Source organism: Notamacropus eugenii, chromosome 1 (assembly GCF_028372415.1).
Source record: "Notamacropus eugenii isolate mMacEug1 chromosome 1, mMacEug1.pri_v2, whole genome shotgun sequence".
NCBI classification, from domain to species: domain Eukaryota; kingdom Metazoa; phylum Chordata; class Mammalia; order Diprotodontia; family Macropodidae; genus Notamacropus; species Notamacropus eugenii.
This window is the reverse complement of record NC_092872.1, coordinates 496664495-496685789: the sequence shown is the minus strand read 5'-3', so window position 1 is coordinate 496685789 and position 21295 is coordinate 496664495. Positions and strand designations below refer to the sequence as shown.

Sequence of the window (21295 nt, the reverse complement as noted above, 5' to 3'; positions counted from 1 at the left end):
AGGTTCCTAGGAGTTTCTCTGTTTGGATCTCTTTCAGGAGGTGATCGGTGGATTCTTTCAATATTTATTTTGCCCTAGAATCTCAGGGCAGTTTTCCTTGATAATTTCATGAAAGATGATGTCTAGGCTCTTTTTTGATCAAGGCTTTCAGGTAGTCCCATAATTTTTAAATTGTCTCTCGTGGATCTATTTTCCAGGTCAGTTGTTTTTCCAATGAGATATTTCACATTATCTTCCATTTTTTCATTCTTTTGGTTTTGTGATTTCTTGGTTTCTCATAAAGTCATTAGCCTCCATCTGTTCCACTGTAATTTTGAAAGAACTATTTTCTTCAGTGAGATTTTGAACCTCCTTTTCCATTTGGCTAATTCTGCTTTTTAAAGCATTCTTCTCCTCATTGGCTTTTTGAACCTCTTTTGTCAATTGAGTTAGCCTATTTTTCAAGGTGTTATTTTCTTCAGCATTTTTTTGGGTCTCCTTTAGCAAGGTGTTGACCTGCTTTTCATGCTTTTCTTGCATCTCTCTCATTTCTCTTCCCAATTTTTCCTCCACCTCTCTTACTTGATTTTCAAAATTCTTTTTGAGCTCTTCCATGGCCTGAGCCCACTGAATATTTATTTTGGATGTTTGGGATACAGAAGCCTTGACTTTTATGTCTTTCCCTGATGGTAAGCATTGTTCTTCCTCATCTGAAAGGATGGGAGAAGATATCTGTTCACCAAGAAAGTAACCTTCTATAGTCTTATTTTTTTCCCCTTTTTTGGGCATTTTCCCCAACCAGTTACTTGACTTTTGGGTCCTTTGTCAAGAGTAGGGTATACTCTGGGAATCTGTAAGATCTCAGTTCCTCCAAGGTGGCCCAATCAAGTGTGTACGGGTCTGGACGCAGAAAGGGATTTTTGTACCCAGAATTTTAGCTGTTATCTCTCCACAGCCACCTGGCCTCCAGTTCCTCCAAGTCAGCACTGGGGGCTGATTTTCAGATAAGCTGGATGGGCAGGGCCTCCATTCAGTGTGAGACAAAGACTAATTCCCCTAGGGCCTCCACACAGGGCCCAGGCAAGGCTCAGCTCTCTGATGCCCCCAGGGGTTTTTACGCTCTAATAATGGTCCAGCTGCAGCGCCTGCCAATGTGGCCACCTGCCTATGTGGCCTCTGCAGCGGCTGCCTAAGGCCGGAGCTATGGAAGGCCTTTCTCCCTTCCTGGCCAGCTGAATAAACCCTGTCACTGACCTTTGGCGCCTGTGGGTTGAGGGATCTGCAAACCTGCTGCTGCTGGGACTGGAGATTTCGCCCCCAAGGGCTGTTCACAAGCTGCACCATGGCCAAGGCTGGGCTGGGCTCCATGCTCCAAGTCGGGTGCAACAGATGTTTCCCATGGGCCTTTCAGGTCACCCTGGGCTGGGAATCTCCTCCTCTGTTGTTCTCCATGTCTGCTGCTCCAAAATCTGTTGAGAGTTCCTCTCTATAGGTATTTTATGGATTGTGTGGCAAGACCCTGCATATGTGTGTCTTTCTACTCCACCATCTTGCCCAGTAGAAAATTTTTGAAAGCATGTCAAATTTATCGATATTTAACAACGAACAAGCTATCCAAAGACAAGAACTCAGGATATAATATCAAAAAGATGTCTTTGTCAAATAGATTGACTTTAATTTAAAATGGATAAAGATTTGTGAATGATTTGTTACATAGGATTTTCCTTTAACCTAACCTGTTATATCTACATAAGCCAAAGTAATATGGGCTATAATCTCGGACATGAAATAGCATTGTTATTTGTAACTGGACATTAGAATAGTATTGTATTTGTTAAAACAGGATTCTACCTGTAGTGGCCACAGCTGCTAATCTGAGGTCAGTCTCAATGTGGAAAAGACTGCTGCTCATGCACACTTGGATAGCAACATCACCAGAAATGTCATCTTTAAACACAAAGGACAATGATAGATTGTTGCATGACTTGTCCCTGAGATAAGAAAAAAAAATCCAGGTTATATATCTCTTTCTAAATTAGCTAACCCCCACACCCCACCAAACCAAATTCACAAAGACCCAGCTTAAAATTATATATTTCCCCTTCTCATTTTGAAATTTGATTGGAATTGAAAAATTAATTTGATTTTTCTTTATCATGTTGATTATAGATTTTTGAAAATAAATCTATTTTCCCCTAAAGAACAACTAACAACAACACAAGGTAAAAATATGTCGGTTACAATTAATTATCTAGTCAACATTTACACGTGCTAAGATTATATCCAACAAGAAACATTCTGGACCTTATATTATGAAATCCACATTAAAATTTTAATTCTACACTTCATGAGATTAAGCTATAATTTCAAAGGCATTTAACATGGTTTGTGAAACACCAATGGATCATCTTAGAAAGGATTACTTTCATGCACTGCTATTATGTTTTATATGATGACTAGTAAATCCAAACAAATGTTATCTCCTCTCTACATAAAATACAAGACTAGTCCTTCTTAGGTCTGGGCAAATCATTTGTAAGAATAACTGATAAGGGTATGGAAAAAAATGCTTTATTCCCATTTTTACAGTATTTTAAAAATTCAGATCATCATTAAAGTCTTTAAATAATAATCAGAAGGGTTTATACCTAAAATAAGAAAATAATTTTTAAAAGATGAAGATTACTAGTGCAACATTTTGCTTTTTTTTTTTAAAGAAAGCTACAAATAGATTATGGAATTGGATAGTCTCTACTTAAGAAAAGGATAAATTAAAGTGGTATAAACTGCACTTCAATGAAAGGCAGTGTACTCCATGATCTGGGGAGTTAAAACAGCTTAGTAGAAACATGGCTATTAACATAGGGAGGAGGAGTAGGGCAACTTTTAGAATCTGGGGAAATTGGAATACAGGGTGGAGAAGGGAAATAGACATAGAACTTTGAGTTAAAACTAGTTTAGAGTGGAACCATTTTACAACTCCGGGGAAAAAATTGACCTGGATTTAAAGCAATCATTTGATTTTTCCAAAGATTTGAAAACAGCCCAACTAATCATGGAAATTTAAAATAGTTACATATTCTTTCTGAAAAGATTACATTCCATTAATTTTACTTAAAATTTTAGGTAAGTAGGAAGGAAAACAATTCCCCAGTAAAATACTTAAACTCTTCAATGAATAATTGCTAGGTAACACAGGTCTGAGTATATTTCTATATTCTATCTCAAAAAGCTTGGCCTAACATTTTCTTAAATATTAAAAAACAAAAAAAAATCAATGCCAAGTATGTTTAAGAGAGAAATGTCCAAAAAAAAAAAAAAAAGAACATGGGTTTGAGCATTTTCCTTGGCCAGTGTGGAATGTAGAACACAGACTAAGCTGATTTAAACTCCAAGGAAAAAATGTTGAAGGTGATATCAGGCCACAGAAATCTGGAACCTCAAGGCCAGCACAAACCAATCTTCATAAAAACAGCAGTTTGTGTTTCAATAATCACAAGAACCTTCAATTCAACATTTTTATAAAATAAATTTAGAGAGAACTGTAATTTCATAAGCATTAATATCCTACATATTTGACCTTGGAACAATTTAGTATTTTCTTTAATTTTTGATGAATATATATTTCTATAGTGGTATTTTGTTTAATTCAAATTAAAAATGAGTTTCTTTGCTTTCCATTAAGCTATTTCAAGTAATTTTCACAACTGCCAAAAAATTAATATTTTTAAAAGATGATTTTTGTCTATCCTACTTAAATTTAAAATGTAATATTATATAAACAACACTATTTAGAGAACCTCCCAGAAATATACATCCTTAAAATCTGTTTTAAAGATAGATGTTCTATTTTGATTAGAAAAATACACTGATCTTTTCAATGTAAACCACCTTCCCTCCATTTTAATTTACTCTCCTTACTATATAAGTTTCTCATCTACAAAGTTTAGTTTTACCTCTAAGTATTTCTGCATCACAGGTACAGCATTCCAACTGAGGTTAATAGCTCGTTACTTCATTTTTTTTTTTTTTTGCATTTAAGATAATATTCAGTCCCTTCATTCATTTCTGTAGTACACCAAGCAAAGAACTGCATTCATATTCCACAGGATGGCAAGTGGTTGACTTTCAGAACAGAAGAAAAAGAAAACTTCAGATAAGATCCCAAAATGAACCTCCATCCTTTAGCCCATCATATCTAAGCTAAAAATACAAGGTTCAAGAAAACAATACAGAACTCTTCAGTGAATCATGTTCTATTTTTCCTTATTTTTTAGAATGGGGAGTCTGTCATGTGATTAACCTTGAAAATTTTTTATAAAGATCCCATTACAGTCTGAAAAAAGATCTCATATTCCCCTGAGAATAAAATATTGGGTACAAAAATAGAAAAAGATCTAGATCGATTCTTTCTCCTTTAAATAAAAAAATTAAGGCTCAGCAGACTTCTGTATTTATGAATCCATAAATTTTAGAATTAATTTTAACTTAAATTTTCTTTAATCTTGGTTCTTCTGAAAATTAAGTTCAAAAGTAGTGATTTTTTGAGAGGAAGGGAAGGAAGATGGAGGAAGAGATACATACTGATGTTATTTATAAGAATGGTCATTTAAAGGTGAGGCCCAACTCCATTCTAACAAAAATCAGGAAACAGAATCTTTTGAATAAAGACTGAAATTTCTACCAGTGACTGAGAAAATTACAGTCTATGATTATGTATTAGTAAACTGGAAAACATTAATGTCAGAATAGCACTTGCATACAACCCCTACTTGGTGTTCAGCAATTCTCTAGAAATTTTGTATAATTTTTAATCTCTTGCCACCTTACTCTATTGTCAATCTTGCTCTGCTAAGCCTCAGCCCTGAACAACTCCTACCATCTGCTGAATTTGCTCCTACTCAAGTGTTGCTGAACAAAGCTGGAGAAAATCATTAAACTATGTTGGCCGTATCCATTACAAATTTATGTTATGTAATTTCAACTGGACCCTCGCTACACACAAGGGCATCCTTTTACACTTCTGACTCATTTCTCTATCCCTATCCCACTGCTCACAGTGGTTTTCCCAAACCTTTTCATCCTTCCTTAAGCCTTCCATAGTTTCCCTTTCCCACATCCCCTCCAATGAGAATCTTGCCTTATATTTCACTAAAAAAAAAAAAATAGAGGCAATTTGCTGAAAGTTTCCTGTTTTTTCCCTCATCCTCAACTCACATCTCCCAGACCTTTTCTACCACAATTTCCACTTTCATGCCTCTCTCACATAATGAGTTGGCCCTTCTCGCCAAAGAACCCCTCTCCACATACAAGCAATCTTATTCCACCCCATCTTCTCCAGTAGATTGCGCTCTCTATCATCCCCAGTCTCTTTCTTATATTTGATCTCTCCTTGTCTACTATCTGCTTCTCTACTACCTACTAATATGCCCATGTCTCCCTCATCATCAAAAAACCTTCACTTGACCCATCAATCCTATAATTTGTTTTTTTCTTTTTTGGTTTTTAGAGGGGAGAAGGCAGGGAAATTAGGGTTGGGTGACTTGCCCAAGGTCATACAGCTAGTGAGTGTCAAGTGTCTGAGGCTGGATTTGAACTCAGGTCCTCCTGACTCCAGGGCCAGTGATATATTCATGGACGCATCTAGCTGCCCCCCCCTCCATCTTATTATTTGTTATCTAATAATTCTCCTCTCTTTTATGGAAAAACTCATAGAGAAGGTAACTAATAAAAGATGGCTCTACTTCCTTTCCTCTTACACTCTTTTTACCTCTCTGCAGTCTGACTTCTGATCTCATTCATTTAACTAATACTCATCTCTCCAGAGTTACCAAGGATCTTTGAATTGCCATCAATTCTCATCCTTCTTGATCACATTGTAGCCTTTGACACTGATGATTACCCTCTTCTTTATAGATTTTATAGATACTTCTCTATAGATTTTCATAACACTGCTCTTTCTTGGTTTTCTTCTATCTATCTCATCTTTCCTTCTCTGTCTTCTTTGGTAGATCTTCATCTGCACCATGTCTGCTAACTATAGGTGTTTCACAAGGTTGTGTCCTGGGCTCTCTCCCTCTCTATTATTCACTTGGTGATCTCATCAGCTCCCACGGTTCCAATTATCATCTCTGTGCAGATGAATCTCAGATCCACTTGTGGAATTCTTACTTCTTTCTCAACTCCAATCTCACATCTTCAACTGCCTATTACACATCTTGAACTAGAAGTCCCATAGACATCAAATACCATAAGTTCAAAATTTGTTATATTTTCCCCAAAATGCTCCATTCTTCTTACCTTCCCTGTTACTATTGAAAGTATCATCATTCCCTTAGGTTTACAACATAGGTGTTACACTTGACTTCTCCCTTTCTTACACCTCACCCCAATATGGCAAGTCTTGTCATTTTTACCTTTATGACATCTCTCATACATGTCCTCTTCTCTTCTCTGACACTACTATGACACTGGGGCAGGCCCCTGTCACCTTAGGACTGACTATTGCAGTAGTCTGCTGATTGTCTCTCTGCATCAAGTCTCTTCCAACTCCACTCAACTGTCAATCTGATCTAAAATTTAGTTCATGTCACCTCCTCATTCAAAACATTTCAGGGTAAAATATAAAATCCTCTGTTTGGCTCTCAAAGCCCTCATAACCTCAATGCTTCCTTCTTTTCAAGGCATCTTATACTTTACTCCCCTCCATGTACTCTTCAATCAATTGACACTGACTCCCTTGTCATCCCTTAAACAAGAAGTTCATCTTCTAACCTCAAGAGTTTCCCATCACTGTCTCCTATGCCTGGAACCCTCTCCCTCCTTCCCTCTTCCTCCTAACTTCTCTGCTTTCATTCAAGTCTCAGCTAACCTCTCACCTCTGCGAGAAGACTTTCCTTATCATCCTTAACCTTAGTACCTTCCCTCCTTTCTATATCTTGTTTGTACTTAATTGTTTGAATGTTATCTCCACCATTAGAATGTGAGCTCCTTGAGATAAGGGACTATTTGATTTTTGCCTTTTCTGTGTATCTTCATTACTCAGTCCAGTATCTAGTACTTAATAAATGCTAGGTGATGGAATGGCTGGTGCACAGGGCCAACCCAGTAGGAACATAATAAATGTTTGGTGCTAAACAAATAATGTAAAATTACAAGGGAAAAGTGGTTATGTGGGTGCTAGGGAGAAGAAATAAATGATAAAGGGAAAAACAGTTAAAGATTTATCATTTAGAGAAATAAAGGTAAATGTAAGAGACAAAAAAAAAAGTTTCTAATTCTTTAAGAAGAGGCAAAGACTTCACTCTTTAGCAAACAGGAAGTACCAAATAGGGTCTCATCTGGGCAAGAGAAGTTAAAAGCTCACATTCATATGGCACTTTACAGTTTACAAAGAACTTTACAAAGAAATAGCACTCCTATGAAGTACAAGTATAATCACATCCAATTAATGGAAAGGAACTTAAGGTGCAGAAACATTAAGAGACTTAAAGTGCATGAAGCTAAAAATGTCTTAGGGCTGGAATGTGACCTCCTGATTCCAAATCCAGGATACTATCCACCTTACTTAGATGTGTGTGTGTATATATATATATACATATACCATTTGATTCCAGGACAGAAGAAATCAGATTTAGCATCTTCTCAGAGATCACAAGGTAGAAGTTTACTACTCTTTACTCTCCAAGGGAATAATAGGAAAGAATTCATAAGACACGTATCTGAAAAAACCTAATGCTAAAATGCTTAATTTACTACCATTGATAGCTTCTGAGACTTGGTCTGCACTAATTTTTGGAAATAATATTGACATATGTTCTTAATACCATATACCTAAAAGTTTGCTCACATGTAAGACTGGTCAGCAGAAGCACCAACTTTAGGGAAGATGATTTTTCTCAAGGCATATTTATTAAGCTGCAATTTATAAAAAGCAAAATATAATCATGGTCATTGTACTGCATATCTGTAAAATACCTTTGTAGATGGGGTAGAGGGTATTTTTTACAACATGGCAAAGCAACTGGCAAAAAGATGGCAGAGTAGTAAAATGAAACATGACTGAATAGCCTGCCCAATGTAAGAGACAAGACATGAGGAACTTAATATTAGGACCTTATAGACCTCAGCTTAAGAGCTGTTAATATTAAAGTGTTAAGTCCTCTACTACAGAAGTGTCAAGCACTCAGCCTACACTCCAAGTGCCACCTGATTCAGATTAAAATGTAGTTCTGATCTGATTTTAATGTGTTGATGTATTAATTTAAAAAGACAATATATAAACATGTGTGGTTTTCTAAGTCAATATACAGCCCAGAGGGATCTTTATGTACAATTTAGTGGCTCCATTTCTATTTAGAGTTTCATATCACTCAGTCTCATTATTCTGTCCTGTTAAATACCATATAAATTCTTTTGAAATCTGAATGCTATATGATCAGTACAGCAGTTTCTCTAGGGAGTACAGAAAAATTGCCCTGAAATGTCTTGCCTCTTTTCTATATCTTGAAAGAAAAATGTGAGGCTGGTTTTTTTTTAAAGAAATACAGTAAATAAACCTTGTCTAAAACTCAGCAGGGGGCATGATAACAGGCAATAATTTAATAGATTAATTTAATGTCAAATTTCAAAAAATTTGAAGAAATTCAAGTTATATAAGAAAAATTAATTTAATTGGAGTAAACTGTAGGATGAGGGGAAAAAAAATAAGGAAACATGTTTATAAATGGAAAAAAATGCCAGAAAGGCTACATAGTAATACAAGTAAATCAGAGATATGATGAAGAGGAATTATAAAAAGAACTTTTTAAAATGACCAACAAGATAACTAAAAACAATGGCTCATTTTTCAATGCCATAGATTAAGTGAAGTATAAAATCAACTGGAGAAATAACAATATGCTGAAAAACAACCAATACTTCAATATGTGGCCTAAGAAAGACCTATTTATGATGACTCCTGCAGATATTTAGAAAGGAAAACAATTCAGAGGGGAAAAGCAACAATTCCCAAAATGTCAGAAGAAATTGTTATCTCTAAGGAATCCTGGTATATAAGACAAAAACCCCTCAGAAATTCAGTCTAGCTCAAGGGATGCTAATTAAACATTGTCCTTCTGATACATGCTACAGCAGATGCATGATTTATTTAAGCGTGTTTACTCACTCCTCATTCCCAGACATAGTAAAACATAAACACCAACAACATGAGTGCTATGTTGGATTTTTGAGCAGAAATGTTTTTCCCCCTAAGAGAACTTTTAAAATTCTGTTCTAAATGAATGCTGACTAAATAATATGAGAGAGATGGATAACCCTTCATGATGACACCAACAGCAAGGAAAGCAAAGTGTGTAAAGAAAGTTGGTCAAGTTTCATTTAAGACATTAATTTCTGGCTTCAAAAAAAAGGCACAAAAACACAAATTATGTGTTGCTGAAGAAATTTTTACATTCCACATACAAGCATGTGTGAGTATGGTAGAAGTAATGTACATGTAATATTCTGTCTAGGAATGGACACCTCTACTCAAACTCACAGGTTGGTTCCTTTGAAGGTGTGACCGCTGCACTGCATTTGAAGGCTCTCTGTGGACATGTACTCTGAAAATTAGAGCTCTAGAGTCCCCCCCCTGCACATTCCCGTTTAATAGCCATTAAAGACAATTAGCTCAAAGCAAAGCCTCTTTGCTTTCATAGCATACTAAAAACAGTAATGTAAGCTCCTTAAGGGCAGGGACTCTCTTTATTTCTGACTGACTGTATTCCCAGCTCTTAGCACAGTGTCTGGCATATAGTAAGCATTTAATAAATGCTCATTAACCTGAGCCATAAACTTTGGCTCACTGCTTCTACACCATATTTGTGGGAAGAGTAGGGACACTGATGGAGAACACAAGTAGAGAGGGAACACGTGTCCAAGGCAATCCAATCTTGGCACTACAGGGCTAAGAGTTATTACTCTTCCTGTGGAGTCTTCACATTCCTCTCTGGGCATAGCATCTCTGCTAGGCAGGTTGTTCAGATGGGCTGCCTGGGCCAGTTCCTCTTCATAGCTCAACTCCAAAGTGTCAGAGATAATTCTCTCTTGAATCCATAGCTCTTTCTCTTCTCTACTGCTGGGAGTCATGGTCCTCAGAATTGCCTACATTAACACTTTCCACTTAATTTCTTGGGCCTGTTCTCTGATGGGAATGAAGTTTCCTACAGGGTGAGAAGCTCTGCTGCACAACACCATGGAAAACCAGAAGGGAAGAGAGAAATTCCCTCTCTCTTTCCACAAGAAGGGAAGAACAATTCCTTCTAGGAGCTGGTTTCTTTATCCATAAGGTGGCTTTCCTTTAGACCAGGGGTGGGGAACCTGTGGCCTCAAGACCACATGTGACTGAGCCCAAGTTTATCCTTCTATTAAGGGGATTTGTTCTGTGAAGTTTGGATTCAGTCAAAGGGGCATACTTGAGGACCTGGAGGACCACATTGTGACCTTGAGGCCGCAGGTTCCCCACCCTTGTTTTATATTGCCAGAAGTCAAACTCCATAATTCTCCTGCCTGGACTACCTCCAGAGCTGAGAAGCTAGCATTTTAAAGGCCAACAGGGGTATAGCCAATCATCTGCCAGCCAATGGTAAAGTGTCCTCCAATTTCATTAAGGAAAACTTATCTTTTCATTTCATTTAACATATCAACACATTTTTGTCTCTGTTAAATAAAATCAGCTGATTGGGTGTTCTGACCAACTCCTTTCCCAAGTACTCAGAAATATATTCATACACATCTTTAAATATTTGAAACCAGTAAGCTCTGGTTGTTGTTCAGTCACACCTGACTCTTCTTGACCGCATTTGTGGTTTTCTTGGCAAAGATACAAGAGTATTTTGTCATTTCCTTCTCCATTCCATTTTAAAGATGAGGAAACTGAGGCAAATAGAGTTAAGTGACGTGCCCAGGGTCACTTAACTTGTATCTGAAGCCACATTTGAATTCAAATCTATAGGACTGGAACTCTATCCACTTCTCCACTTAGTTGCCCCCCAGTAGCTCAGGTAGGGTCTCCAAAAGATGACCTTTGGAGGGCATTTCTCATGATATGGCAGAACAGCAGAAATTTCCCATTTCAGTACTTAAAGTTTCTAAAACATCTGTGACATTGTGTTTCCTAAAATACAGAAGTAATCTATGGAATAAAGTGGCTTAGAATCAAAGAATTGAGAGAACAAGATTTAATGTAACATAGCTGAAAGCCCACTTTGGGTCATCAGCTATAAATAATTATGACATTCTTTAAAATATATTAATAACCTGACATCAGGAAATCAAAGCTAAAACATTAATTTGGAATGTTCCCTTATCAGAAAGGTTCTAATGAGACACAAAAACTCCACCTTAAAGTCTAATGAACACAACATTAGATGGACAAAGCCTGATGGAAGTGGAAAAATTTACTTTTTGAAACTATTTATAAAATTATGAAATTCTAAACTTAATTTAATAAAAAGATAAATGAATAAAATGACAAAATAGATTTAAAAAAACATTTTGTAGTTTATAAAGCAAAACACACATATTATCTATCTCATTTGATCCTCACAACTGCTTTGGGGAGTAGGTAGAAGTATTATCCCAGTATACAAATATATATTCAATATATATCATCCAATATAAACTCAATATAAATAAAATAAATTCAATATAAATATATCTAACATATATTATCTCCGATATACAAATCAAGAAGCTTTGTTTAGTTAGGGTTACATGGCTGGTAAGTAGCAGAACTAGAACTTGGACCCAGGTCTACTAAACTTTTCACATTGCACCATGTTGGTGCAAAATTTATATAGTATAAATTTTTATACTCACATATTTTATATATGAGTGTGTATATATACATAATACATATATATATACATATGTATGCTATATGATATTAACGAGCAACTTTTAGTTAAATACTAAAATGGCTTCCTAGCACAAACAGTAGAGAATAAGTAGAAGGAAGTTAAGGGCACTCCTTACCCCTTAGTATAGCCTCCCTTCTTCCTTCCATAAAATTAGACGGTTCTCTTCTCTTACTCTGAAATAACTTTATGGCAGAAAAAAGGAAGGTCAACCAAAAGCAAGCAATATTGCTAGTGTGGTACACTCTCTCTGTCTGTTCATCTGTGTCTGTCTCTCTCCTTTCCTTTCAACTAATCAGTCATGAACATAATTCAGCTATATCCATATGACCCAGAAAATTTAGGTTTGGTGTTCAAGAGGCCAAAAACCAAGGGGGGAAAAAGCTAAAATAGTGATGAAATAAAAGATAAATAATCACTTATTAAGATGGGAGATATATAATGCTGACTGAAGGCAGGAGTCAATGCCCCATCATGGAGTAGAAGTAACCTAGGACACCAGAGCAAAAGCTCTGGTAGCTAGAAAAGTTTTGAGTATAGGTTGTCAAAGGACCAGCCTCAGTTTAGAGGGGTTCAGCTCCACGACGTCACTAGGTGATGATTGTTTTTAGGCATATTAGTTCATGAAGATAGTCTACTATGGTATACAAGATTGAGATCTATGTCTGCAGAAGGAATGTTAACACTGATAAAATCATGGACCCTTTAACATACTGAAATACTTTAAGACACCATTTAGTGAGGTCATTTAAAGTTTTCTAATTCCACCAAAAGCCCAAAGTTCCATTAAACTTTTTTAACTGTGCACACAAATTTTGCAGCCTTACAGATATAGAAATTATATTTTTTAGCATTTAAAAATTACATCACAACTACAACTAACTTTAAGAAAATCTGGCATTGAAAAGTTGTAGCTTATAAAACAGATGATTTTTTTAAAAAAAAGTATTTGATACAAAATTCAATACAAAAATCTAAGTTTCCCCTTATCTGCTTTTTAAAAATTCAATTTACAAATATTTGATTTACAATGAATCTTTCTGGAACATATAGGTTGTGCTAAGTAAGGTTTGCCTGTACTATTATTTAAGATACAACTATGTGTGCACAAGTAATTGATATGTTAAACTGTTCTTTGCCATGAACTATTTACCTCAAGAAACTTAGAAATAAGTTTCAATGAGAGTAGTTTCTTGGAATCTAATAATTAAAAAGTGCTTTGCTTTGTTTTGAGAATCATTAACACACTAATATGACAGTCTTACTCTTAAAAAGTTAATAGGTAATGGAGTCACTGAAAGCTTCAGGCAATGAGAAGCAAAGTGTTATGAGTGGGAGTAGTTTCCTTAGAAAGGATTCCTGAATCAGAACTATTTGAGTCAGCTTGAATTATTAGCAAGACATTATGAATACATTCCTTTAGAAAGAAGACAGCTTTTTTTCTCCTTTCAGCAAACTGCACAAGGGGGAAAAACATCTTTAGCAATGTTACATAAACCTTCAATGAAGGTAAATAGATTTCTATCAGGTGCAACATTTAATACACTCAAATCCTATTGACTAGGTATAAAGTCATAATGTTAATTACATGACTGTCCAATAAAGAGGGCAAAAATACTCACAAGATTAAATAACCAACTTTAGACTTTTTCTCTTAGCAACTCAAAATAATCCAAGCAGAAGCATTTTATGGTTTCCTTGGCAACTCAAAGGATTTAAGACTACATGAAGTACATGAAGTCAAAATCACTTGTTTGATTCTAAAAAAACCTTCTACTGCTAAACAACCAAGGTAAAAATATGAAAACCCACTAGCTTCAAACATGTCCTATTTAGCAATAATATGATCATCTAATATATTATAAATATCCCTAGATGAAACTGTTCTGTTTTAGGTATCTTAATTCAACACTGAGTGACATGATGGAATAATATCACAGTGTACTCTAATTCTACATATAGCACAAAAGATACCATCACATTAATAACTACTCAATCACCTCCAGGAGGATCCATGGTCATTTTAGTACTCTACAACAGAAAAGCTTTTTCCAAGGATTTCTATTGTTTTACTGTTATTTCTTCTCAGTACAAATTCAAGGTTGATAAAAGGTTATACAGAAAACTGTATGTCAAGTAAAAATCACTTGTTCTTTTAATGTTTCAAATAACTATCCCTTTTGACAATCAATACAGAAAAAATGTGATTTCACATCATCTTGATATCTTACTTCTTCCAATTTTGAGAGAAAGTTTCAAAGCAAATTTAATTCCTCTTTTGAAACACATATGCTGGTTGAGAACTAAAGGAAAAGGGTCTTTGTATAAGGAATTCTCACTTGTTTGTATATCTTCAGCTATTCCACTCAAGACTAGAAGAAATAAGATGACATATGATAATGAACTTCCTGCCCTCATCATCTAATAAATAAATTGCTTAAGGTAAATTTGGAATCAAATACTAAAAATATAAAGTCAAAAGTCATGCTTACTAAAATTTGAATTACTTAGAAAATAGCACACATTCATCCAGCGAAAAAGAGTAACACTAATGTCTCATTCATGTTATTCACCTAAGCTTGGAATATTTGACAATTTAATTTTAAGAAGAAAACATTGCCAATTAAAGTGACACTTTTACACTGACGTTACACCAAAAAAGCAATCGGTATATTATATGCAGAATGAAGGATGAGAAATGTTGGCAGCCATAAAAGGAACAAGGCAAGCAACCAATTTCTGCCCATACTTCTTTCCTATTTAATGTTCCTTTTTCTCATAAAAAAATGTGCCACTTTTAAAAATTAAGTTAATAAGCTTAGTACTAATTAAAGATGCTTATGGGACAAACAATGAAAAACCTTCTACTAAACTAAATATGTTCAAATTGAGAATCCATGAAAGTGCATCTAAATTGTCTCACTACTTTTCCTTAGTTATACATGTAACTATTGTCCAGGACATGTAACATGTCCAGATTCATGGGCTTGTATCATCCTTTGGTACAGACAAGAATTACGTAATGGCAGACTGACTGTCCAGTAGAGTCAATGCTCAATTAAATGCACTAATGGAGAAAATCCATCAATTTGATGATTCAAAAGACTGAAATATACTGAAGTTACTTACATTTGACTCTAAAATACAATAAATTATTTTCTTTGGCAGAAATACCTTTATGTTTATGTTTATATTAAATTAATATTAAAATATAACTACAATCTCTGAACATACCCACTTACCATGAGGAGAGATATCCATCAAATGTTTTGGGGGATAGGAAAAAACCAGTCTGAGATTTAAAAATATGCTACATGATCCACTAAATGGATAACTGTGAATTATACTATGTGACAGTGCTCACTGAAGGACATCATATCATCATTGACATCTTAGGAAATGAAACTTTTCATAATCTGTTTTTAATGCTCCCAAGTACACCAACATCTTGACTTATTCCATTTAACTCAAATATTCCTTTACTCCAATAAATGAAAAAAATAATCTAACATAAAGTACCAAACATTTTTCTTTATTATTATAGTTAAATATATGTATAAATGAAAAGCTTACTTGGATCACGATTGTTATATGGCCATCCTGAAGCAGATAAAAAAGATGGCACTGGAGAACTTGCCCGGCTGTCATCCTCTACTTGCTGGGTAATATGACGTACAGTTTCTTTGTTTTTTCGATTCTTCCTACGGCCTGTGGGTTGCCAACCATCCCCTATGCCTTGTTCTGAGAAAGTGTTCTGTACTGAACTATCCTTGACAGTACGCAATTCATTTCCACCATAATGTGATGGTGAAATTTGTTCTTCTTTAATACGTAAAGACCCATATCCCATGTCACTAGTCCACAAAGACTGTGATGAAATGTCATCATGGCTATCTGTTTTTGGTTCCTGATCTTCTTTTCCATAGCTGCTTCCTCCTTCATGACAACTGGCAATGGCTGAATCTCCAGAGGAGTTTGCTGGACTCGTTCGCCGAGCTAACCATGGAGAAATACTCCTACCAGCTACTACCGCTGAAATCAACGCATCAGTACTACTGCTGGAAGGAGCCCCAATTTCATAGTCTGCAAGTTCATCAGATGCATCAGACTTTATACTTATATCAAGAGCTGCTTTTATAAAATTATGACAGGCTTGCACAATATCAGTCATCTGAAGGTAACTCGCAGCTGACATCACTTCAATAACATTCCTGCTGGTTAAAGCAAGGTGAGCAGAGTACATGAAGTCAATGATGGCTTTAAAGCCCTGCGCAGTGACAATGTCTAAATGAGTGACGGTAGCCTGATCAGAAGTCTTCTGTACCTGGCAGTACAGCGTTTTGAAGTAGCGGCTGCTCCCAAGCAAAACATTTTTGTGGGCTTTAAAGATCTTCCCCTCTACTATAATGCAAACATCACAGAGGATTCCATGCTGTCTCTGCTCATTGAGTTCACGAAGAAGATGACGGTAATGGGAGGCAATCTCCATATCTTCTTTTCTGTTATTCATTTGGAAATCTGTGTTTTTTCTTCTATGAGCCCTGTAAAAGTAAAAATGAAACCATTACTAGTAGGTATCCTAAAAGCACAAATTTTGCAGTAGCACTGATGGAACACAGTCAAAGTCAATTGCAGAAAAGTTAAAACTTTCATTGGATTAACCTGTCACCATAAACAAAAATTATTGCCTAGAACAGACTGCAGACGCAGATGCTGGGTATTATTTTGATCGTCACATTATTGGAAAAAGCAAGGTCACAGAGGTATGTAACTTTAAATTAGATCACAGGGTTGTATTATTTGGAGTCAGAAGAAAACTTAGAGCTCAGTCAGCCTAACTCCTTGATTTTACAAATGAGGCAAATGAAAGGCAGATTGATTTGTCCAAGTCAATCAGTCAGTCAGTCAGTCAACAAGCACTTATCAAGTGCATATTATGTGCGAAGCAGTGTGATAAACACTGGGGACAAAAAGAAAGGCAAAAACATTTATTCTGCCCTAAAAGAGCCCATTGTTGAAAGAGACAACACATAAATAACTCAGTACATACAGTACAAATACACAGCATTAAATGGAAGGTAATCTCAGAGGGAAGGTATTAGCAGCAAGGGGGAACAGGAAAGACCTCTTTTTGCAGGAAGGCAGGATTTGAATTAAGTTTTGAAAAAAATCAAGAAAGCTAAGAGACATAGGTGAGGAGGAAGAGTTGAAGTATAAGACTTAAAACTACAACTGCAAACACATAGTTCTGAATGGAATCCTATATACACAGACATCTAACTCCCAGAATCAAAAGCTCCACCTTCCCCAGAGTAAAAGGAAACGAAATCTAAAGTATCTTTCTTGATAAACTGAAACTATCATATATCATATATATCAATCATTATGCTTTATTGTTGTTATTCAGTCATTTTTTCAGTCACGTCCAACTCCTTCCTGATCCCATCTGAGGTTTTCTTGGCAAAGATACTGCCATTTCTTTCTCCAGTTCATTTTACAGATGGGGAAACTGAGGCAAACAGGGTTAAGTGACTACTTGCCCAGTCACATAGCTAGTAAAGTGTCTGAGGCCAGATCTGAACTTTAAAAGATGTGTCTTCCTGAGTTTAGGCCTGGCACTCTATCCACTGCACAACCTAGCTGCTCTTATACTTGGTTAAAAAGTTTTAAAAATGTAACTGCAATTCAATTTTTAAAATTTAACAAGTATTTTTTAAACATGTGTTTATAGTATCATGCTTGATATATGATATATATATGATATATATCATGCTTATACTATATATAAGAGGATAAAGTTAAACATAATCCAACCCTCATGGAATTTACTATCTAGTAGAAAGAGATAAGATATACAAAAATAACTATAATTCAAAATAATACTTAAGTGTCTTAAGGGAGTATTATGTGAATTTCAAGGGATATCCATGTATTAAGGACTGAGGAAATAAGTCAAAGGCTTCATGGAAGAGCTTGCTTAGGAAAACAGATTTAAAGTTAGAAGGGACATTAGAAGACATCTAGTTCAACTCCTTTATATTAAATATGGAGAAAATGAGATTCATAGAGGTTAAATGACTTGCTAAGTCAACAGGCAGTAAATAGCAAAGTCAGAGATCCTGACTCCAAATAAAACACCCCATTATACCACCTCTTCATGCTGAGGTATCACCTGAATGGGCTCCAAAAACCAATTAGGAATTCAAAAGGCATAAAAAACATACACAAAGTAAAGAAAGAATTGGAATATGTTCTATAGAATAAAATATTCTGGTCTGATTGAACCATAGATTAAACAGAAGGCTATGATATGAAGGATATAGTGGAGACTGAAAAACTTAAGATGAATCATTAGAACATGAGCTACTAGAAGACAATGCCTAGCAGATAGTGGGCCCTTAATAAATTAGCCTTGTCAAGCAATAGAGATACTTCCTTCTCTGAAACAGGAAGGTAGAAAGGGAAAGGAGATGATGGTTCTGAGGAAAAATGAGTAAGTTTTTATGTTTTTAAAAAATACATATCTAAAGAATAATTTTAATTTAAAAAATGCGCTGTACTTAATTGGATACTTTACCAACAAAAGCAGCATGATGTAATACTTTACTACATTTACTGTTGTGGAAAACACAACCTTTACCTTATATTGGTACTCCTTGGATGTCTCTCACTAGACTCTCTGATGCTTCATTTCTTATCTTTATTATTATCCTGGTTGCATAAAGTCTTACTTCTTTTTAGCATTCTCAATTCTCTAGTTTTCAGATTTTGAACTCAGTATTTTTTTTAAACAAATGAATGTCTCAGTGCAAGGACATCAGTAATAGGATGCTATGCCCAACTGAATAGATGTCAACCAGACTCAATTACCTGCTAACTGTCCTATTCTGTACTTTTAAAATTTCTTAGAGGCTTGAAGAACCCATAGGCCTTTCTGAATTAATTCAAATTTAGATTTTCATTGCTAAATATGACTTAGATTATTCTTAATTTATGTACGAGGAAAAAATACATTATTCAAGTTTAAAGAGAATTGATAATTTTTCCAATGACCTCAAGACATTAAAGATCATCTCATAAGTCTTCACAAATGTCCTGAAAAAAACAAAACAAAAACAACAACTAAGTGTTATCTCCAATTAACTGACTAGGGAAACTGAGGCAGAGAACATGCCTCAAATACCCCATTTTAATTATTCACATGCCCAGAAAGGAATGATGCATGACCTATATTTAGATGAGGCTTACAATGACAGAGCTTGTTTAGGACCAGAGGTTCACAGAGATTCAAAATTTGAGTTATATACCTGGACTAGTTAAGGTCATATGACATTTGTCAAAAACAAACAAACCCTGAAACCTTGCAGCTATAGCCTTTTGTTTTGCACTGTGCATGTTTATTAATAATTAGACAGATTGATATATGTTTCAAATTAGGACAAAGTAAAAATCAAAGGCAGAAGTTATTTATAGGAACAGTGTTCACTTGTAATCCAAAACATTGAAGTGAAAACTTTTAATATTTTCCAAAATCCTCAAGAGGAATACATCACATTTTATATTCACAATGTTTCTACCTTTTGTCTCTATGACAACATAGTATTTCTCCTATGCTTGGGACATACTCTTCATCATTACCTCCTTGAATTTCTTGTTGTTCAGTCATTCAATCCTGTCTGATTCTTCGTGACCCCATGTGGGGTTTCTTGACAAAGATATTGGAATGGTTTGTCATTTCCTTCTCCAGTGGATTAGCCAAACAGAGGTTAAGTGACTTACCCAAGGTCACACTGCTATTAGTGACTGAGGCTGAATTTGAACTCAAGTCTTCCTAACTCTAGGCCCAGTACTCTCTCTATCCACCTAGATACTAACAACCTAGCCACCTAGCTACTCCAAGGAAAACAGAGGTTAAATGACTTGCCCAGGGTCACACAGCTAATGTCTCAGGCTAGATCTAAATTAGGGTCTTGCTGACTCCAACCCCAGCACTAAGCTACAGTCTAGCTGCTTTGAATCTCCAGCTTCTTTCAAAACTCAGTTAAGGTGTAATATTCTACAAAAGGACTATCCTGATCTTCCCTAGCTGCTATTTCCTTCTTTTCTCACCAGAATTTACTTTGCATACATTTTAATTTCTTTATATGTATATTTGTTTCCCTTCTATAAGTTCCTTCTGGGTAAGGAATATTTCATTTTGTATTTGTACCCCATATATGCAGCATAGTGCCCAGGATACAGTAGGAGTTTATGGTTTTTGACAGTCAATAAACATTTATTAAGCACCTACTCTGTGCCAGGCACTCTGCTAAACACTGAGGATACAAAAAGGGTCAAAAGATAGTACCTGCCCTCAAGGAATGCATAATCTAATTGAAGAGGCAACAAATATATACAAACTATATACAGGATGAATGGGAATTAATTACAAGAGAAAGTACTAGAATTTAGAGGTATTAGAGAAAGTTTCCTATAAAAGATAGGCCTTTAAGAAAGCTAGCAAAGTCAAGATATAAAGATGAGAAAAGAGAGCATTCCAGGCACGGGGATCAACCAGAGAAAATGCCTGAAGCTGAGAGATAAGAGTGTCTTGTTCATGGATCAGCAAGGAGGCCAGTGTCACTAGGTCAAAGAATAGGTAGAATATACATATAATATATATATATATATATATATATATATATATATATACATATATATATATATATATATATATATATATATATATATGTATATATATATATATATATATATATATATATATATAAAGATTAGAAAGGTAGTAGGTGGATACGAAGGACTTTAAATTTTAAGCAAATTTTGTTTTTGATCCTGGAGGCAATAGGGAGCCACTGCAATTTATGGACTAGAGGGAGTAGGGGGAGGTGATATGGTTGGACACTTGAGCTAGGAAAATCACTTTGGTACATGAATGAAGGACTGGGGTGGGAAGAGATTTGAGGCAGGCACATCCACCACTAAGCTATTGCAATAATAGAGGCATGAGAGAGGTGGAGTCAAGATGGTGGAGAAAAGGCAGGAATTTGCCTGAGCTCTCTCCCAAACTCTTCCAAGTACCTTTAAACTATGCCTCAAAACAAATTCTAGAGAGGCAGAACCCACAAAAGGATGGAGTGAAATAATTTTCCAGCCTGAGATAACTTAGAAGACCAGCAAGATAGGTCTGTTGCACCAGGGTGATAGTGGAGGGCAGACCAATGCTGGCTACACTTGTGCAAACTGGGCCCCAGCAAACCAGGAGCAGGCCTTGGGAGCAACTGAATTCAGTGATGGCAATGGCAGTTTCCAGACCTCTCAGCCCACAACTGGTAAAGGGGTCAAACAACTGGTCAGAAGGAGATTACAGGAGTCCCTTTTCTGGCACCAGGAGCAAGATGCTTGCATTGCCCATACTAAAA

At 35.7% G+C, this 21295-nt stretch overlaps 1 protein-coding gene across 10 annotated transcripts in view; it reads right to left on the bottom strand.

The window, feature by feature from the left end:
• The window catches only part of ZBTB46 (zinc finger and BTB domain containing 46), a 155260-nt gene that overhangs the window by 80475 nt on the left and 53490 nt on the right, over positions 1–21295 (bottom strand). For 8 of the 10 annotated variants that reach the window (XM_072633267.1, XM_072633266.1, XM_072633272.1 and 5 more), the window contains one exon: positions 15450–16417. In XM_072633267.1, coding sequence (XP_072489368.1) covers positions 15450–16386 — 937 coding nt within the window. In that variant the 5' untranslated portion in view covers positions 16387–16417. Of the gene's footprint in view, positions 1–1830; positions 1971–3935; positions 4105–6279; positions 6367–15449; positions 16418–21295 lie in introns of those variants that run through there. The other 2 variants (XM_072633273.1, XM_072633274.1) reach the window with 2 other exon arrangements.